This window comes from Heptranchias perlo, chromosome 19 (assembly GCF_035084215.1).
Source record: "Heptranchias perlo isolate sHepPer1 chromosome 19, sHepPer1.hap1, whole genome shotgun sequence".
In the NCBI taxonomy this organism is placed as follows: domain Eukaryota; kingdom Metazoa; phylum Chordata; class Chondrichthyes; order Hexanchiformes; family Hexanchidae; genus Heptranchias; species Heptranchias perlo.
Genome location: NC_090343.1, coordinates 14,139,765 through 14,159,833, shown reverse-complemented (window position 1 = coordinate 14,159,833; position 20,069 = coordinate 14,139,765). Strand labels below are relative to the sequence as shown.

The 20,069-nt window shown below is 42.1% G+C and overlaps 1 protein-coding gene across 2 annotated transcripts in view; it reads left to right on the top strand.

Moving 5' to 3' along the window:
* Positions 1-20,069, top strand: part of lama5 (laminin, alpha 5) — a 247,530-nt gene that overhangs the window by 179,507 nt on the left and 47,954 nt on the right. For both annotated transcript variants that reach the window (XM_068000366.1, XM_068000365.1), the window contains exons 36-51: positions 556-700; positions 1,677-1,817; positions 3,420-3,581; positions 4,475-4,579; positions 4,766-4,849; positions 5,498-5,728; positions 8,761-8,874; positions 9,736-9,863; positions 10,007-10,087; positions 11,614-11,828; positions 14,265-14,365; positions 15,107-15,287; positions 18,278-18,421; positions 18,510-18,661; positions 19,263-19,373; positions 19,470-19,581. In XM_068000366.1, the coding sequence (XP_067856467.1) occupies positions 556-700; positions 1,677-1,817; positions 3,420-3,581; positions 4,475-4,579; positions 4,766-4,849; positions 5,498-5,728; positions 8,761-8,874; positions 9,736-9,863; positions 10,007-10,087; positions 11,614-11,828; positions 14,265-14,365; positions 15,107-15,287; positions 18,278-18,421; positions 18,510-18,661; positions 19,263-19,373; positions 19,470-19,581 (2,207 nt within the window). The remainder of the gene's footprint in view (positions 1-555; positions 701-1,676; positions 1,818-3,419; positions 3,582-4,474; positions 4,580-4,765; positions 4,850-5,497; positions 5,729-8,760; positions 8,875-9,735; positions 9,864-10,006; positions 10,088-11,613; positions 11,829-14,264; positions 14,366-15,106; positions 15,288-18,277; positions 18,422-18,509; positions 18,662-19,262; positions 19,374-19,469; positions 19,582-20,069) is intronic.

The window sequence follows — 20,069 nt, the reverse complement described above, 5'->3', positions numbered from 1 at the left end:
TGATACCATAGACATAACAGGATATTTTCCCTGATTGCTATTTCTTGAAAATCATAAAGCTGTTCTCTTGGAATGCTTTTTCCATTTTGCTACAAATAGCAAATATAAGAAACCTTACTGCTTTGTTTGCAATGTCGCTAGTAATAGCAACGAGAGAAATCACCCCCCCCCCCCGCCCCGTTCTCAGTCACTCCCCAGAAGAAAATGGTTGACCTCAGTTAATAGAAGTTGTTGTTTGAATGTCTTTTTTCCTATGTAGAATTTGGAGAGTATTCCATGTATTCAATAGATGTTAAATACACTGATCCCAGATTCCCAGCAGAGAGTCGTGTTCAAAGGAAGGGTTAGTCAGAGATGGGGCTCCAACACGGTAGCACTGAATCTCTGTCTCTCGCTCCTTTTGAGTGTGGCTCTGCATGAGAATGCAGGATTGACGCAGTCATCCTGTTGCATGCAACCTGAAATTTCTCTTTAAGTTTGAGTCCTGGCTGAAAGCATTGTGATGGGTCTCATCGTATGGGTCCTTGTTAATTCCTAACCTGATTCTTTGTTTAGGTGCAAAACTAATGTAGCTGGACGTCGGTGTAATCACTGTGCCCCTGGATACTACCACTACCCAGACTGCATGCCATGTGACTGTAATGAGGCTGGAACGCAAACCAGCATCTGTGACTCAGTCACCGGGCAATGCCATTGCAAGGTCAGTTCTATCAAAACAGAGCCGTTTGAGTTAAACACATGACTGTACAACAGAAATGCAAAATGGTCGTTTTAAGATATTTGATCAGGTTTTGGTGTGTTTTCGTACATCTTTAAACTTGGTTCATGGAGGTACTAAATCTTTTATTGAACTTACAGGGTACTTTCTGAAATAGATTGGACAGACATCAAAATGAAAAAATAAATTAAAAGCTGCCTATTGGACTATTCACAATGTACAGATGCTAAATTGAAACTGGATCTGTAGTGGCTGGAGCCTATTCCAGGACTGGGACTGCCTTTTGTACAAGTTCTCAGCAGGCAGAAAAATTAAAGATACAGTGGGGAAGATTTTACAATTTAGCACTCCCAGAGCAGAATTTCAAATGGCGGGAGCACAGATCAGAATTTGGGCACTGAGGTCATCGCATGTGATTTGCAGTCGACATGGATGGAAAATCATGCCAGCTGTGAATCGGGTTTGCTGGCTTCTGCACTCTGACAGTCTCACACACAAAATGTGCACTGGGAGCACTAAATATACACTGTATCTTATACTCAGATCGTGCTGATGACCTCACTGGGGGAGCCAAACCATCAGCAGAGGTACATCCATTGACTAATTGTGCTTCAGCTCAACTGCATGTATTAATTAAGCTTCCATAAATTGTCAGACTCAGAAGCTTCTCCAGTTCCTTTGAAGATTCTATTTAAACAAAAATGTACAAGAAAATGAGGGTGAGATGATTGTAACTGTTTAACTAAGGGTACTGATGTCATTCTTGCTCTTAAGTTTTGTTTTAAATTGATTAAACACTTTATCTAATTTCATGTAGATGAGATGTTATGGTCTCCATCGGGCACATATAACAAACAATAGGGCTATTAAAGCAACAAGTCCTTCTAGATCTCACTAACTAAAAGTTGGGACAAGATGTGCACTCTCACCTCTTTCTTTCCCTGATTTCTCTATTCAGGAAAATGTGGAAGGCCCAAAGTGTGACACCTGCCGCCTTGGAACATTCTACTTGGATCCAGCCAATCCCAAAGGATGTACCAGCTGCTTCTGCTTTGGGGCTACCAATCGCTGCCATATCTCTGAAAAGAGAAGAACTGCGGTGAGTTGCACTTTGCCATCGCTGTGTCAAATTCCCCTCAGGAGGTGCCACTATTGCCAGCACTACGGTGCCTCCAATATGTTTCCAGCATCTTGTCTCTGTTAAGTATTAAGTCCCCAAAGATCCATCACCATTCTGATGGGCTCCCACCATAACTCTGACAGGAGTATACCAGAACGTCCAGTAACAGATACACACCAAAGGCATTTAGACCACTGGACCATCCCTCACCCCACAAACTTTGACGAGAGCTGAGATGGACTTATCTCGGCACTCACACCAAAACACGTCATCCCGCGGATTTTAGGGGACCTAATTCTTCAACGGCCAGACTACGTCAACTTGAAAGCTGGCCAGTTGATCTAAATGTTCTATTTTTTTCTTTTGCTGGTCTGTGTTGGAGCAGTTTAGGCTCAAAGTTGAAATCCACACCGACCTAAGGCAAACAGGAAGGCTCGGCTTCATGCTTTTACCATAAGCGTTTGCCTGTTTTCTAAACAAGACCACATAAAACATGAAAGTATCGCAAGTAAATTAGCCAGATTGCTAAACGGCTCATTTGCATGAATTAAAAATCTTTCATTTAGGCCACATTGGCCAATTGAAGGAGTTTGCACAGAAGCTGCACTATTCGACTGAGTTCGAGTTTTTATGGGTTAAACCCTTTCGCACTAATGCCCCAGCTTCAGTGTGGCTATGACAAAATGAAAAACTGAAAATGCCAGAAATCAAACAAAAAACAGAGTTTAGATCTGCACCAGGAATGGTGCGGATAGGTTTTCTGATTTAGTGCTCATGGCGCAGAGCTTTCAATGGATGGGAAATGGAGTGGGCCTTGATACGAGGATGCTGACCTAAACACCCAAATTCCTGTTGTGTGAAGCTCTGCGTTGGACACACTCCATCATAATATTTGCCCCACATCTCTATCTTTCAGATCCTGACTGACCTGATTTTATTTGAGTGGGGTTATGCTTGAAGCTGCCTTTGGGTTATAGGGTATGGTAGCATAGCGGTTATGTTACTAGACTAGAAATCTAGAGGCCTTGATTAATAATCCCAAGACATGAGTTCAAACCTCCAGCATGGCAGCTGTGGAATTTAAATTCATGTTAATTAAATAAAATCAGGACTAGAAAGCTAGTATCAGTGATGGTAACCATAAAACTACTGGATTGTTGTAAAAACCCATCTGGTTCACTAATGTCCTATAGGGAAGGAAACCTGCTATCCTTTGATACCCCCATCCCATAAATGAATTAAAAAAAACTATCTCTATCAAACAAGAATATTATTTGTTCTTGTGTGCTGTCTTCACTTATGAACTGCTGCAAGGATATGAGGTTTATAAATCATTCCAGGAGAGCACTAGCCCAGCCTTAAATGAAGGCTCACACTCTCCTGGAATCTGATCTCTATGTGGGTTTGTACCAGAGGAAGAGTCAAATAGTCATAGGTTTTCTTCACAACAAAAGCTTGGGGCAATTCAATGGAACCTAAATGTCCTGCACCAGAATGCAAATATTGTTTCTGAAAAATGAACCTCAATGTTAAAGTTTTCAGTTTGAAAAACCTTTCATCCTGTGCCACTTTCAATTTCAGTTTGTTCATATGAATGACTGGAAGTTGGTGAGTGGAGATCGTCAAGAATTGCCAGTGTCCATCAACCCTGCGGAGAGAGAGGGTGAAGTTGATCTTCGTGATGTGGCCGATATCTACCAGGACCTGTACTGGCAGGCGCCATCCCCATACCTTGGAGACCAGGTACGTCGAGGCAGATTTACTTCCACAAGCACTGACCCCCTCCCACCCCGCCTGCTCCCAAGCTTAACAATCCACCGTCTACACTGCGTTTTCTAGACTATTTTAACTATCCAGCTGTGGATTTGAAGGCAAAGCTGATTCAGCTCAAGTCCTTCTTTTACTGTGAAAACGTTGCTGTAGCATTGACTGGTATGATGCTGGGCTATGTCAGAAGCTTAGAAAACATGGTTCTCGAGTATTGCATAGCTTTACCAGAAGTTATCAAAAAATGCTACCGATCTGAAACCTTGACCTAGAAATTGGTTCAGCAACGGCAACGACCAGCACCTGAAACTGATGGGCAAGAGGACTACGCAAAATTGGTCCTCTTGCGTCATCGGGACGGACCAGTGTGCTGGGAGTGCCAGTCGTGCCCCAAGGTGCAGTGCTCCGGTCGCGAAGAGGATGAAGGTAAGCCGGAGGGGACGCTGTCCCTTTAAGGACCGCTGGTTTGGCTGCTATAGGCTCGAGGAAAAAGGCTGCAGCATGCACGGGGCATGCAGTGTGATCAGTCGGGATCAAATATCGAAAAGGGGCCTGCAATGGGCATTAGGCCCTGCAGTTGCGTAGGAATTGGGCCTAATACTAGTTTCAGGTGTGCGGCCTAGATGAGCGCCCTAACCAATTTGGCCAGCGGCACTTACCTGGCACGGAATAAGCATGCGCACGCTCCATGCCATATTGGACCCTTCAGCGCCCATTTTTCACCCGATAACCGGGTTCTGTCCAATCCGATTTCTAGGCCCTTATTTTTTACAAACCTGTTTTTCACGTAATCCAATTTTTAATTTGTCCATTAAATCGTTTTTCCGCGATCTCCATTCAGAAGTGACACAACTTTTTCTCTTTCGAAGGTTTCATCGTACGGAGGGCACTTGATGTACCAGCTTCGATCAGAAGTTCTGCGCGGTGACATCCTCACTTTGCCAGTGGAAGCCCGCCCTGATGTGATTTTGAAGGTAAGTTTTTATAAAACTTGAACTAATAAGATAGTCCAGGACTGCCGAGAAGCAGTACTGAGTTTGCAAAGTGCAAGCTTTCAGTTTACAAAATGTTTATATTCTGAATCATGTGCTCTCATGGCAGATAAGCAGTTTCTTTGCAGGGGTTGTTTTAATATTTGATATTTCCTCCTTATTCACCAGGGAAACCAAATGACCATAATGTATGTAGCAAAGGATTATCCGGCACCTGGACAACTGCACGAGAGCTGGCTTCAACTAGTGGAGGTTTGAAAGAAATAATTTTTTTATTTGCTTTTTATAATTAATGCTCGAGTGAACTTCTATTGAAGTTGCAAAATGTAGTGTTGTGTTTATGTATGTGTCTTTATACGTGTGGTTCAAGTATGAAGAAAATTTGTACTACCCATCAAACCGTACAAGATTTCAGCAATTACAGTTGATTTAATTTTTGGAGTTAAAAAGACCAAGAATGCATTTACACTACAACTGTAATGGGTTTGCTTCACACGCTGTGGTCTAAATCCAGCGATAGAGCCCCTCTCAATTCCAGAGTGAAGTGGAACGAGACTCCCGGAAGAAAGGTGTCTCACTCTGCATCCCCGTCAGGTCGAGCAATAACTCTGCATTTATACCACACAAATTTAGCATTGGAGTGAAACTTGTGCAATGTAATGCACATTTCGAGCAATATTTGTGGTTTTAGAAGAGAGGAGCCATGGTTTAAGATGCAGCTTCTGATTTAGATTCAGGTCAATGTGTGCGTTTAGATCAACAAAGGATTCCTTAGACTCAGAAAAAGAAATGGCACAAAGACAGCAACGTAGTATCTCAATCCAGTGACTGGATTCTGTTCCCTGTAATTCTAGTACAGGCATATCTGCTAATGTGTAGAATGTGCTTCTTTTTGCATAGAGTAACTTCAGGCATGCGCAAACACATAACCCTGTGTCCAGAGAAGAAATGATGATGGTGTTGGCCAGCCTGGATGACCTACAGATTCGAGCCCTTCACTCCCAATTGGCCAAGCTTGTTGCGCTGCGGAATGTGATACTTGAGCAAGCTTCTGACTCTGGAGATGGGAGTGCAGCCAACAATGTGGAAATCTGTCTCTGTCCAGCTAATTATGTCGGAGATTCCTGTCAGGTATGTGTGATTCTTTCTTTTGGTGTCTATTTACTGAGGCGTTTATTCCTTGCAGTTGGATGGATCGGTCATTAACATGTAACCTGCCTGTTAAAATTGCAGTTATCAGTTGTGGACTTAGGTTGTGTAGATGAACGCTCCAAATTCTGGAACTGATTTTTTTTTTGAATCCTGCAGTTCCTCTGATAGTCCAATGATAGTTCCGGTAACAGGTCAAACTGCACCAGCAGGAGAGAGACACAACCTGTTCGTTGCAAACAGAAACAAAGTGTTTTCTTCCGAATGTGTAATATTTTTGACATCTTGTCAAGGAAAAATTTGTAGGGCTAAGGGGAAAGAGCAGGGGAATGGGTCCAATTAGATAGTTCTTTCAAAAAGTTATCCAGCTCTTGAGCTATTTGAGTTCTTTCAAAGAGGCCGATTGGCCTCCTTCTGAGCTGTATGATTCTATGATTCTTGGCAGTTTGTGTTGTGTAGTCTCATACCCATGATTACAAACTTGTCTCATTTACCAAGGTAGCTGCTTTGTTCCATTTATTTGCTAATAAATTGCCAATGACATTCCCTGCGATCAGTTAATGAATACAAGGTTGTGACAGAGTGGGAGAAAAATTTCATAGGAAGTGTTGACATAGCCATTGCTAATCACTGACATAAAAGCCTGACCAAAAAACATAACAGGACCAATTTTAAAGGGAGTGCAAGAACAAAGAGACACGGGGGTGTATGTACACAAACCTTTGAAGATGGCAGGACAAGTTGAGAAGGCTGTTAAAAAAGCATATAGGATCCTGGGCTTTATTAATAGAGGCATAGAGTACAAAAGCAAAGAAGTTATGCTAAACCTTTATAAAACACTGATTAAGCCTTAGCTGAAGTATTGTGTTCAATTCTGGGCACCGCACTTTAGGAAAGATGTCAAAGCCTTAGAGAGGGTGCAGAAGAGATTTACTAGAATGGTCCAGGGATAAGGGGCTTCAGTTATATGGAGAGACTGTAGAAGCTGGGGTTGTTCTCCTTAGAACAAAGAAGGTTAAGAGGAGTTTTGATAGAGGTGTTCAAAATCATGAACAGTTTTCAGAGTAAATAAGGAGAAACTGTTTCCAGTGGCAGAAGGGTTGGTAACCAGAGGGCACAGATTTAAGGTGATCGGCAAAAGAGCCAGAGGCGACATGAGGAAACATTTGTTTAAGCAGCGAGTTGTAATAATCTGAAATGGACTGCCTGAAAGGGCGGCGGAAACAGATTCAATAATAACTTTTAAAAGGGAATTGGATAAATACTTGATGGGGAAAAAATTTGCATGACTATGGGGAAAGAGCAGGGGAATTGGACTAATTGTATAGCTCTTTCAAAGGGCCGTCACAGGCATGATGGGCCGAATGACCTTCTCCTGCGCTGTACCATACAACGATACTATGATCAGTAAAGTTTGTGAAGAGGAAATGCGCATCCTGTGCAAGATTTTTAATAATATATAGATTAAGGAAACTGCTAACTATTTCTACACCCTAAAATTTATTTTTAAAGTTTTCTAAGGCTGCTACTACATTGGTTTTAAAAGGGTTCCTGTGCTATAAATTTTCAACGTGTGGATCTCACTCAAAAGGTGGCAATCCCAAGGTAATCTTGTCGGATTCGTTAAGATCACCTCGGAAGACTGATACATTCTATCAGCTTTTTACTCTAAAGCCACTATAAAAGCATGGTGCATTAAAAAATGGTGGTAAGAATTACAGGGTTTGCTCACAATTGTAAAGTAGAGACAGAAATCTTACCCTTCCACCGTCAGCCCCTATATCCTGCTGTAGTGAGAAATGGAGATTAACATTTCGCCAAGTTATAGCTTCAAAAGTCTCTTGATGTATGAAAGCTGATCACCAAAATATTCACTTGCACTGGAGCTCACGAAAAAGTTCGGCTTTCATTTTTTCAAACTGACCGTATGCCTTCATTTTAATATTTTTCGTCTGTTGGTCTCTCTTTATCTTCTTTCAAATTCTCTTGAACCTCGTTATCATCATCTGTTCTATTTTGAGTTTTGTTCCCTTCAGAGCTGTGATTAGCTCTTTTGACATTTCATTCAATTGTGATTAATGCCATTGGTCACTACCTAGTTAAACGAGAAAGGGCTTAATTTGAGATATTTGGAATTTTAATGAGCACCCCATTAAAAAAAAATGGGGAGAAGAAGTCAATTTTATGATTGCCAAGTGAGGTACGTCAGTGCTGGAGAATAGAATAATTATCCATCTTTGGCACCCAAGGGTAGATTTTGCAAATTCGTGCTCCTAGCACAGAGTTTGCACAGGCTGTGGAGGTCAGCAGGCCCTGTGGGATTTTCGTCCAATAATTTTAAAGGACAGCTAATCCCGTGGGGCCCACCCAAATCCCAAGTGCACAAGGCTCCACGCCAGGAGCACAAATTTGGAAAATCTACCCTATTTTGCCAGCATCAAGCAATTCAGGGAGAGTAAGCGTCAGATGCACAGTAGTTAAAGACACTATTTGGCCACTAGCACCGGATATCAAATCCCACCCAAATTGTTGAGACAAAATGCTTCTCAGCCACTTTTAATGGTCCTGTGTACAATTTTTGTTAGGTGAAGGTATCAAGGGATATGGAGCTAAGGTGGGTAAATGGAGTTGAGGTACAGATCAGCCATGATCTAATTTAATGGTGGAGCAGGTTGGAGGGACTGAATGGCCGACTCCTGTTCCTATGTTCATTTTGCAGTTTAAAACCAGTTCCAAGTCCAGTGCAAGACAGCCCATAACTTGAGATTGATTGGCAGAAAGGCCATAAGGCGTGGAAAGTAGAAATATTGCACTTGTTCTGAATTTGAGACAAAGTACAGGAGGTTTTACTGTGCATCTGATGGCAAGAATGTGGCTGGCGTCCAAGCTTGGATGTATACTTTTAAATGGCTGGTTTGTCAGTGTGGTCCAGCTTTGTAACTATGATGTATTCTGTGGAGGACTCAGAAGAGCTAATTATTTCCATAACTTGTTTTTTTTTAATATTCCAATAGGACTGTTCGCCAGGTTACTATCGAGATACAAAGGGCCTTTTCCTGGGGAAATGTGTACCTTGTAACTGTAATGGCCGTTCTGACCAGTGCCTTGATGGATCTGGAATATGTGTAGTAAGTATATAAGTAATTGTCTGGTTTATTATTTGCAAATGTACAAAATCATATTAAACTAAGGCTTTTAAAATGAAAGGTTATTACAAACTGAGACATGCCATTAGTTCATATTATGGTATAAATCCCAAAACTTGTTAATGTTTTATGACTATTGAATCAAATTGATGATATGCCAAGTGGCACTTTAAAACTGCCAATTTTATTTATTTTACTGTGTTGTAAACTACATTAATGTGTCTATTAGACCAACAACTGCAGTTAGAAATGGATTGCAGATATTAAAATCACTATTGTGCCAATTTGGAAACATTATAATTCGTAAATTGAAGAAATGAAAACTTAAATGGGTTAGGAACACCAACATCACACAATACAAATTTCAATGTAAAATATAATTGCTGGGCTTTCTTTGAGGATTCAGCCATCAACAAGCTTTTACACATCAAGATTTCAAAACTTCACGATTCTGGTAGTACTAGTTTCCCTTAATCATTGAGTGAAGGAGATGAGGATTGAATTGGGAGGCAGGACACAAAGCTCGCTGCTTACTCTGTGCACACCGTTGCAGAATAGCTATCACTTCCTGTAGAAACACCACTGGTTCTGTTTACCGCAAGCGGACAGAATCTCAGTCCTGTGGGTAAGGTTCATGATCGGAGATGGCTACTCATTAGATTATTAAGGACCGCTTTGATGAATGCGCGCTACCAGCTGCATATATCAGGACACCATGGGTGAGGCTTCCCATCGGTAGTGTGCGTTCAGAGAATCGGCCGTTTTAATCTTTTGTTTTCCCCAAGGATGTTTCGAGAGCAAGTTAACGAGTCAAGTTTTTAAATATAAAACTCTTCTTCCCAGAACTGTCAGCATAACACTGAAGGAGATCACTGTGATCGCTGTAAGACTGGGTTGGTTGAAAATGCCACTCTTGGAGAAGCATCGCTCTGTGTTCAGTGCCCGTGCCCTCTCAAAGTGTCTTCCAACAAGTACGTATTTTCAGTTTATCAGAAGAAAACTGCAGGGGAGAGAGAATTCCTTAAAATGAAACCGACCTTAAACTGCTGGTTTTAAGTATTTATTTAAATAATGCGTGTTACGTTTTTGTTCCCTGCTCTCACTCCTTTTGTAGCTTTGCGAAGGATTGTGTCAATCGTGGAAATCGTATGCAGTGTCTTTGTAAGCCAGGCTATGCTGGCTTAAAATGTGAAAGGTCAGTGTTTGCGTGTGACTGGGGAAAGCACACATTACATTATTAAACTGCATGGGTTAACAAGTAATAGAGGTGGTGGCTGTTATTCATCATGGAGTGACGCTGATTCAGCTGAGCAGCAATTTAAAAATTCTGTTTCAAATGGTGCTTGGCATTTATATTTCCATCATTAGTAATATCTGATTCATTCCACATAGTAGGAAAAAGTTCCCAGGCCATTCTCTTTTAAGAGTGACCTCCTTCTGTGCCGTTAATTTTCTATGATTTTCTGTAACAGTACAGGATAGTCAAGTTGGACAGTAAATGCAAACGGTGTGGAGCAGCAGAGCTGCATCCTTTAGAAGTTTATCAAGAAGATAATGAGCTATAAGAGTAGATCATTACAGAGTAGTAACACTGTTTAAAATCAGCCAACATTTAAAAATGTATGTATTTTGAAGCCTGTTGGATTAGATTTAAGCACTCTAATCTGTGCATAAAGCAAATCCAAGCTGTTAGATGTATATTATAATTCTTAAAAAACAGCCAGCGGTATCAGGTACTTAACTGGACCAGCCATATAAATACTGTGGCTACAAGAGCAGGCCAGAGGCTGGGTATTCTGTGGCGAGTGATTCACCTCCTGGCTCCCTTCACCTTTCCACCATCTACAAGGCACAAGTCAGGAGTGTGATGGAATACTCTCCACTTGCCTGGATGAGTGCAGCTCCAACAACACTCAAGAAGCTCAACACCATCCAGGACAAAGCAGCCTGCTTGATTGGCACCCCATCCACCACCCTAAACACTCACTCCCTTCACCACCGGCGCACTGTGGCTGCAGTGTGTACCATCCACAGGATGCACTGCAGCAACTCGCCAAGGCTTCTTCGCCAGCACCTCCCAAACCCGCGACCTCTACCACCTCAAAGGACAAGAGCAGCAGGCACATGGGAACAACACCACCTGCATGTTCCCCTCCAAGTCACACACCATCCCGACTTGGAAATATATCGCCGTTCCTTCATCGTCGCTGGGTCAAAATCCTGGAACTCCCTTCCTAACAGCACTGTGGGAGAACCTTCACCACACGGTTCAAGAAGACGGCTCACCACCACCTTCTCAAGGGCAATTAGGGATGGGCAATAAATGCTGGCCTCGCCAGCGACACCCACATCCCATGAACGAATAATAAAAAAAAGGTATTTGCTACTGTGGAACAGTCATTACAGAGAGTTGTTGCTTTACAGCTTCTATAGTAAATGGTTTGCATCTCTGGAGGTTGACGCTCCTAATGTCCTTGATCTTCATGTGCCTTGGGTTTACACAGCAAAGTTAGCAAGTGGAATGACCCATTGCTGAGAAAAAGCTGATCTGCCCCAAGCCTTCTGCAGATTGATGTGCGGAACAATGCTTATACCAAACCCCACAACAGTATCCAGATCCTCGAATACTTTACTGTTGTGTTGGTAAAATCTGTGCAGTATGTTCGTGGGGGGTTTTTTTGCCACTTAGGCCTATTAATGACTTTCTCGTTTCTTGTGAAGGTGTGCCCCAGGTTACTATGGAAACCCAATGGTGTTAGGAAGCCAATGTCAACCATGCAACTGTAATGGCAACACGGACTCTAACATGCTCTTCAGTAATTGCGATTCGCTGACTGGGGTTTGTCTGGGATGCATGCACAACACTGCTGGGCCTCATTGTGAACTCTGTGCACCAGGTTTCTATGGAGATGCAGTGGTAGCCAAGAGCTGTGCACGTAAGATACATTTACCAATACACCTACGAGTGACATTTGCACTCTTTGACCAGAATGAGAGATTTTTGTTTTTAGATTCAACATAAAACTAATAGTTTGTTAAATTGTAAGACATGTCCAGTTAGGAAAAAAAGTGACCCTGTGCAAATCTGAAGCATTCATTTTCTATAGAGAGAAAAAGAAAAACCCACACCTGTGTTAAAAATGGGCAACCTCCCTCTGTGTGGCAGGGATCCCATGCCAGGAGGCTGCTTTGCATAAATAATGAGCCACCACCCAAGAAAATGGGCTTGGGTCAGGATGGTGGGTGGAAGTCCCGCCCTAACCCATCTCCGGTCGAAAGCCCGCCCCAGAGGAGGACTCGGCCCGAAGCCTGCAAACTTGAGCATCCCCCCCTCACCCCGAGGAAAAAATAATGATAGAAACTTACAAATAGACTCACACTGCCCAAGTGATTGTTTGCTTTGAAAAATCATGACTTATATGCAACTTAATGTGTGGTGTATATTTACTTACATACTCGCAAAAGAAGCCTGTGTCAGAGACTCTTGAACCTTTACATCTGCTCAGTAAGTTGATCTTAAAATGTGTAGTCTTTGGAACTGGTAATGCATTAAGTAGGGCCCTATTCCTGTAGCCCTAGCAGCTCCTGGACCCAAACTAAGGACACATGAACTAGTACACACATATTGAACTATTGTCCAATGTACCTGCCTCTTAGCATCGGTCAGCCTTGCTTGGCCTGAGGTTTTTCTGGCTTTTCTAGTTTCAGATTTCCAGTCCTAATTAAATTGAGAAAACTGTCCAGTATCTATCCAGAGCCAATTTTTAAAATAATCACGTTCCACACCTCCGTGTATTCAGTCTCTCAGTGACTTTCTTTGAATTTCAAGTCAAAGTGTTAATAATGTAAAGTAAATCAAGTCAATGAAAACTCACTTTGAAAGGTTATCATTGATTGGCAAGTCATTTTTTTCATGTTGAACTTTATGTATTATTTTCGATTGAGTGATTTACTGTCTCCTTTGTCAATTTAAAATGGATCAAAAAATTCATATTACCTGGCCTTTAATTCTACCCCAGCTCTCTAGCAAATCTAATAAGGGTAATATGATCAGCATGTGCTGATACAAAGTAGGGTTCCTGCCATGTGTCTGTAACCAAATCCAGAATGACTGTTGGCATCACCTGGGAGCAACTTGGATGAACTCATGTCATTTACTGATTTTTCTTCCTCTGAATGTGCGGTAGCAGCTTATGAAATGCATCAGTGGCCGTTTCCTCAATGTATCATCTGTTGATGGACTCTACTATATTTTCTGTAATTTTCAGGCAATAGATGAATTTCCTCCCTGGAACTGCTAGCAGATCGTATGCAGCTTTGCTGCCAGAATATACTGGCCAATCATGGGGACGTAGGAACGGGAGTCGGCCATTCAGCCCCTCGAGCCTGTTCTGCCAGTCAGTTAGATCATGGCTGATCTGTACCTCAACACCATTTACCCGCCTTTGCTCCATATCCCTTGATCCCCTTACCCAACAAAAATCTATCCATCTCAGTCTTGAAAAATTCAATTGACTCAGCATCCGCAGCCTTTTGGGGGGTCGAGTTCCAGATATCCACTACCCTCATCGCTAGTTTTGACAATTTTTGTCTAATTACACTCCTGCAAAGCCTCTTGGGATGTTTCCTACATTAACGGTGCTATATAAATGCAAGTTGTTGTTGTTGATTGCAACTTCTACAATAATTAATACAATATTCTGTTTTTCCTCTTTGCATAGACCAAAAGAAAGAAAGAAAGGAAAAATTTCAATTTGTATAGTGCCTTTTGTGTACTCGGGACTTCCCAAAGCGCTTTACAGTCAATGAATGGCGTTTGAAATGTAATCATTGTTGTTTTGTAGGCAAATATGGGAGCCAATTGCACACAGCAAAGTCCCATAAATTATCACTTAATCTGTTTTTGGTGGTGTTTATTGAGGGATAAATGTTGGCCAGGAAATTAGAAAAACTCCCCTGCTCTTCTTCAAATAGTGCCATAGGATTTATTTTATCTACCCGAGAGGGCAAGCAGGGCCTTGGTTTAATGTCTCAACCAAAAGATGCAGCACTCCCTCAGTACTGCATTGATGTGTCAGCCTAGATTATGTGCTCAAGTCCTGGAGTGGGGCTTGAACCTACAACTTTCTGACTCAGAGGCAAGAGTGCTACCACTAAATCAGAGAGCACCAAACAGATTTTAATCGATTGTCAATCTGGGATCGGTTTTACATGGGCTAGTTTCGTGTAATTTGCTTTGGAATAAAAAGATCTTAAATCTAAGTTCAAAATATGTCATACCTTATTATAACTTACAATTAACCCTGGTAATGTTAATTGTAATAAAATTGGAAACTTTTCCATTGAGGATTTTTTATTTTTTAAATTCCCAGCATGCAATTGTTCACCATGTGGCACAGAATCATGTGACTACAGTACTGGCGAGTGTCGATGCAAGCCTGGCGTGACAGGCCCACACTGTGACAACTGTGAGGTAAGCGGAGCATTGATTAGCTATGTTTGGACATTGCATTTCTCACTATTTATGGCCGGCATTTCTGACTGAACCCACTGAATAAATTGCATCTATAAGCAGTGATTTCTTCATTATGAACATTAAAGCTATGCATTTTTCAAAACGTTTACCAGTTTATTAAATGCAATATGTTTGGGGCTGAGTGGAGAGAGTGAAAGATTTTGTTTACTGTTCCTGTGATACAAACCAGGGAACGCAGAGTGCATGACTTGGTATCAACATAGGAATTGCTAGTTGACAAAAGACCAAGGTCCATCTAGTTCACCTTCTACCATCCTGGTAGTCGCATAATACAATAATGATGTAGTTGTTGACTAATCATAGAACTCAATCTCTATCAATTAGTCTACAACAGACCCAGACATGACACAAGGAAAACCTCAGTGGTGGAGAGCTTTGGGAACCATATCACTCCTTATCACTGGGAAGTGAGAGAGTGCATGCTTGTGTGACTTACTCTCATTTTCCTTCCTAAGGGGAAGTTTCTGGTCCTCCTGGAAACTTGGCCAAGACCATGAATGCACCTAGTGACCATTCCATGCTAAATGGGTCCTTATTAGAAAGTGTAAGGTTGGTTTGTTTGGAATTGCTTCATGCATGGAGCTGCCACGTGGGATCAATTGTCTCTGAATCGTTCTATTTATAGACCCAAGAACTGACAGGTGGGTTCTTGATTCTCACGCTCTTCTTCCTGTGTAGGCTGGATATTACGGATACGACAGCTGTGCTGGTTGCCAGAGGTGTTCCTGTGACGTTGCTTCTCAGACAGAAATCTGTGACTCTCAAAATGGCCAGTGCCAGTGCATGCCCGGTGCGATCGGGCGCCAATGTCAGCAATGTGCACCAGGGTACTGGAGCTACAGCGCAAGTGGTTGCAGAAGTAAGTGGTATAAAAGAAGGAGATTGGAATTCCAACACTTCTTCCATTCACACAAGAAATTGGCAGCCACTGCAGTGCTGAAAATCAGCTTGATTTTAAACTAAAAATAACTGCTACACAACATTCATTCTTTACCACAACAGGGGGGAATTCATCACCTTCCTCAGTTTTTGCTTTCTCTTACAATCTACAGTCTTGTAAATCTCAAGCTTGGCATCGTCTTCTTGATTTACCTTATTTTCTATCGTGTACTCTTCATTCTGGTCAAAGTCCTGAACTACAGGCCTTGGAGCTCCGCCTAGTTTCCTTCATTTAATTAAAAGTATTCCCTCAGATTTTCTCCGCTAACTCCACTACTAAGCACTGTAATAAGCCTGCACCCAAGCAGACGTGAAACGATTACTGCACTCTAGTGAGAACTTTCATGAGTAGAGAGCAGCAATTACTATCAGTGAGGGTATGGCATGAATACTTAATATATTTGTTTGAAAGTACTGCCTCTCTATTACTTCATTTAAAATAAATAGATTGTGATTGTGCAAACGTAACACCCCTATTCAAGAAGGGAGTGAGACAAAAAGGAGGTAACTATAGACCAGTTTGCCTAACATCTATCATTGGGAAAATGCTAGAATCCATTATTAAGGAAGTAGTAGCAGGACATTTGGAGACTCATAATACAATCAAGGAGAGTCAACATGGTTTTATGAAGGGGAAATCATGTCTGACAAATTTATTAGAGTTCTTTGAGGAAGTAACAGGCAGGGTGGATAAAGGGGAACCAATGGATGCAGTACATTTGGATTTCCAAAAGGCATTCGATAAGGTGCCACATAAAAGATTACTGCACAAGAGCTCATGGTGTTGGGGGTAATATACTGGCATGGATAGAGGATTGGCTACTAACAGAAAACAAAGAGTCGGGATAAAAGGGTCATTTTCAAAATGGCAATCTGTGACTAGTGGGGTGCTGCAGGGCTCAGTGCTGGGCCCTCAACTATTTACAATATATATCAATGACTTGGATGAAGGAACAGAGTGTCTTGTGGCCAAATTTGCTGATGATACAAAGATTGGTGGAAAAGCAAGTTGCGATGAGGACACAAAGTGTCTGCAAAGGGATATTGCAGGTTAAGCAAATGGGCAAAAATTTGGCAGATGGAATATAATGTGGGAAAACGTGAAGCCATCCACTTTGGGAGGAAAAATAAAAAAGCAAAATATTATTTGAATGGAGAAATACTACAAAATGCTGCGGTAGAGAGGGATCTGGGTGTCCTCGTACATGAAACACAAAAAGTCAACATACAGGTGCAGCAGGTAATCCGGAAGGCAAACGGAATATTGACCTTTATTTCTAGGGGGATGGAGTATAAAAGCAGGGAAGTCATGCTACAACTGTACAGGGTGCTGGTGAGACCACACCTGGAGTACTGCGTACAGTTCTGGTGCCCTTATTTAAGGAAGGACATATTTGCATTGGAAGCAGTTCAGAGAAGGTTCACTCGGTTGATTCCGGGTATGGAAGGGTTGTTTTATGAGGAAAGATTGCACAGGTTGGGTCTATACTCATTGGAGTTTAGAAGAATGAGAGGAGATCTTATTGAAACATACAAGATTCTGAGGGGACTCGATAGGGTAGATGCTGAGAGGATGTTATCCCTCATGGGGGAATCTAAAACTAGAGGGCATAGTCTCAGAATAAGGGGTCGCCTGTTTAAGACGGAAATGAGGAGGAATTTCTTCTCCCGAAGGGTCGTGAATCTTTGGAATTCTTTACCCCAAAAAGGATATGGGGAAAAGGCGGGAAAGTGGAGTTGAGGTAAAAATCAGATCAGCCCTGATCTCATTAAATGGCGGAGCAGGCTCGAGGGGCGAATGGCCTACTCCTGCTCCTATCTGTTATGGTCTTATGGTCGGAGGACCTGTTCTGTTTCAGATGATAAGAATCTCTTATTTTTAAGTGCCTTTCAGTTAGGCCCAGAATTGCACCAATTTTAAAAATAGTCTCTGTTACTGTTAGCTGAGAAGGGATTAGTCTGCCTTTGTGTGTGTGTGTGTGTTGGTACAATTATACATCATGTGGCCTAAATTGGGGCTCTGGCAGCCATTATATTTATGGCTAGTCAAATAGTGTAACATTTGAAAGGACAATCTCTTATTTATTTATTTATAATATATTTATTTAGGAAAGATCTTTGCCTTTGAACTAATTATGCTAGATGACATTTTCTTATGCCATTGCCTGCAGGATGCAGGCCAGGTGTTTATTCAGCATGTCAGCTAGCTATCACCTAGACTTATCTGCCATGCCTCATTAAGGTATTGATTTGGTATGCAAAACCTGAGTGAGGTGTACTGGAATAGTCCCATGGGCCTGAAATTTCAATTGGGCTATGGGTGCAACTGGGGCAGTTTGCCTGACCAGGATAGCAAATGGAGCAGAACCAGATTGCACCTGAATTTCGTCCCATGTTTTTGGTCCAACTGAACCCAGTGTGGGGTTGGGGGTGGGGGTGCGGATGTGCTGATGGATAGATATTCAACCCACCCCCCTGCATCAAAAGGATTTGTCTGGAGAATTCCCAGGCTATCGTGGGAATTCCGTGCTTCTTGCCCTTAACAGGCCTCAACAGAATTCACAGCAACTGAGAGCTGGTGTGAGTCCCGTGGTGGCCCCAGGAAAAGCCTGGAGTCGTTCAGTGCCACTTTGCCTTCCAGCAGGTGGATCAGGGCTGGCATTTCTTATGCACCCTTACACGCACTGATGGCTTGTTCCAACTGTGAAAATGACGCCATCCCCTGGGTCTTGGGACATCGATGAGCTTATGCCCTGCTCCACCCCACTTCCACTGGCGGAATGAGCAATTGGAATTTCAGCCACTTTGTCTTTAGTGCTCTGGGGAAAGGAAATGGACAGATATTGTCACAAAATACATCTTTTAGAAGCTAAAAAAATGTTGTTTAATTTTAAATGTTTTTTTATTCAGGGTGTATCTGCAATGGGGGTCCATGTAACCCTCGGACTGGAGAGTGCACGTGTACCAATGGGTTGGGGGGCAGACAGTGTGATACCTGTTTACAGAAATATGAGATCCCTGTCATTGACAGTTCTGATTCTATGAAGTGTGAGCGTAAGTAGCTTTTCAATTGTCTTTCTCTTCAAAAATAAGCTAATTCTTTAATGGTCAGTGAGTAAAACGTCACTCTTTTTCTTTGCAGCTTGTGATAGTTGTGTGGTGGTTCTTTTGGAAGATCTCAACAGGACGGTTGTATTGTTGCCTGAAGTTAGGGGCCAGCTTTCAAACGTGACAGCCAATTCCATCGCATGGACACGAATGAATGCTCTGAACAACAGCATAGAACAGCTTGCGGTTAGTACACTAATCCGTGGTATTAATGCATCTCTATAGGAATATAGGAACAGGAGTAGGCCATTCAGCCCTTCGAGTCCGTTCCGCCATTCAATTAGATCATGGCTGATCTGTATCTTAACTCCATCTACCCGCCTTGGTTCCGTAGCCCTTAATACCCTTGCCTAAGAAAAGTCTATCTTGCATGTAAATTGCACAATTTCTCATCTTGTAAGAAAGTCCACTGTGGAGAAATAGTTCGCACTGCTGCCAACTTTCTGGTAGGATGAGGGTCTTGGACTTTCTCATCTGAGGGCCTCATCCCTTACATTTTAACTAGATCACCTCCTCTTCCTTTCAACCCCTCGATAGCCAGAAAGTGAGTCCTTAATATTGCTATTGTATGATTGCTTATCCTATCTACGATTATTGTTGATGTTACACCCTTCACATTCTCTCCTGATTCAGGCATCCATTGCTGGACTTTATATTGTTACGTTCTTTCATATTGTTATTTAATCCATTTTGGAAGCTTTGTGTTGCACTGACCGCTGCATTGTTGATGTTTAATTACTTCAAAGGCAGTAGCTTTTAACCCAAAATATGCTGTGCTCCTATTCAGGATGAACTGAGCAGGTATCGAAGTTCACAGGACCAAACCAAAGATCACGCTGATGAGCTGGAGACTGACAGCATGAATCTGACACAAGACTTGGATGCATTTGAAGAAAAGGCAAGTGATCTTTTCAGCAAAATCTTTTTGATGCATTCCGTTTAGTACAGATACCTTTCACTGACCCTCTCATCCTCTTCCCACCATTCTATCCAGGTTACCGTGACAAACAGGAAGGCTGTGGGACTGAGAGAGAGTGTTGAAGGAACCCACCAGCATGCCAATAGCTTGCTTAATAATATCACGAACCTCAGGAGGAACATTTTAGGTAAATTCCTTTCATTCATTTTGAATGGTGTAGTGTTTCTGTGAGCACAAGAATTTGCTGTCCACACCTGAAGAATATGAATAATTCAAAACTATGAATGGTAACGTGCCTGTAAACCATTATAGGGCCTTTTCTTTCCCTAACTGCAGGGCCCCTCTTGGATTGTCCTTCATGTGGGATGATAGACGAGACATGACTTAAGAACTCTTCCTATTCCCGTTGTCCAGTGGCACTTATACTGCGCCCAATCTTCCTTTCCCTTCTGTAACATGCCCATAGGTGACAAATCTAATTGATAAGAAGCCTAAGTTTTGTAGGAATATGGGCTTGATATTAGCAGCAGTCCGCAGGTCAAAGAATGCTGATAGTGTTCACAGGTATTTGAAGTGCTTGAGGGACTTGCTAAACAGGAAGACTGTTCTTCTTTCCCCCTGTTAGAGGTGCTGTCTTTCAGAAGAGACATTAAACCAAAGCCCTGTCTGCCTGCT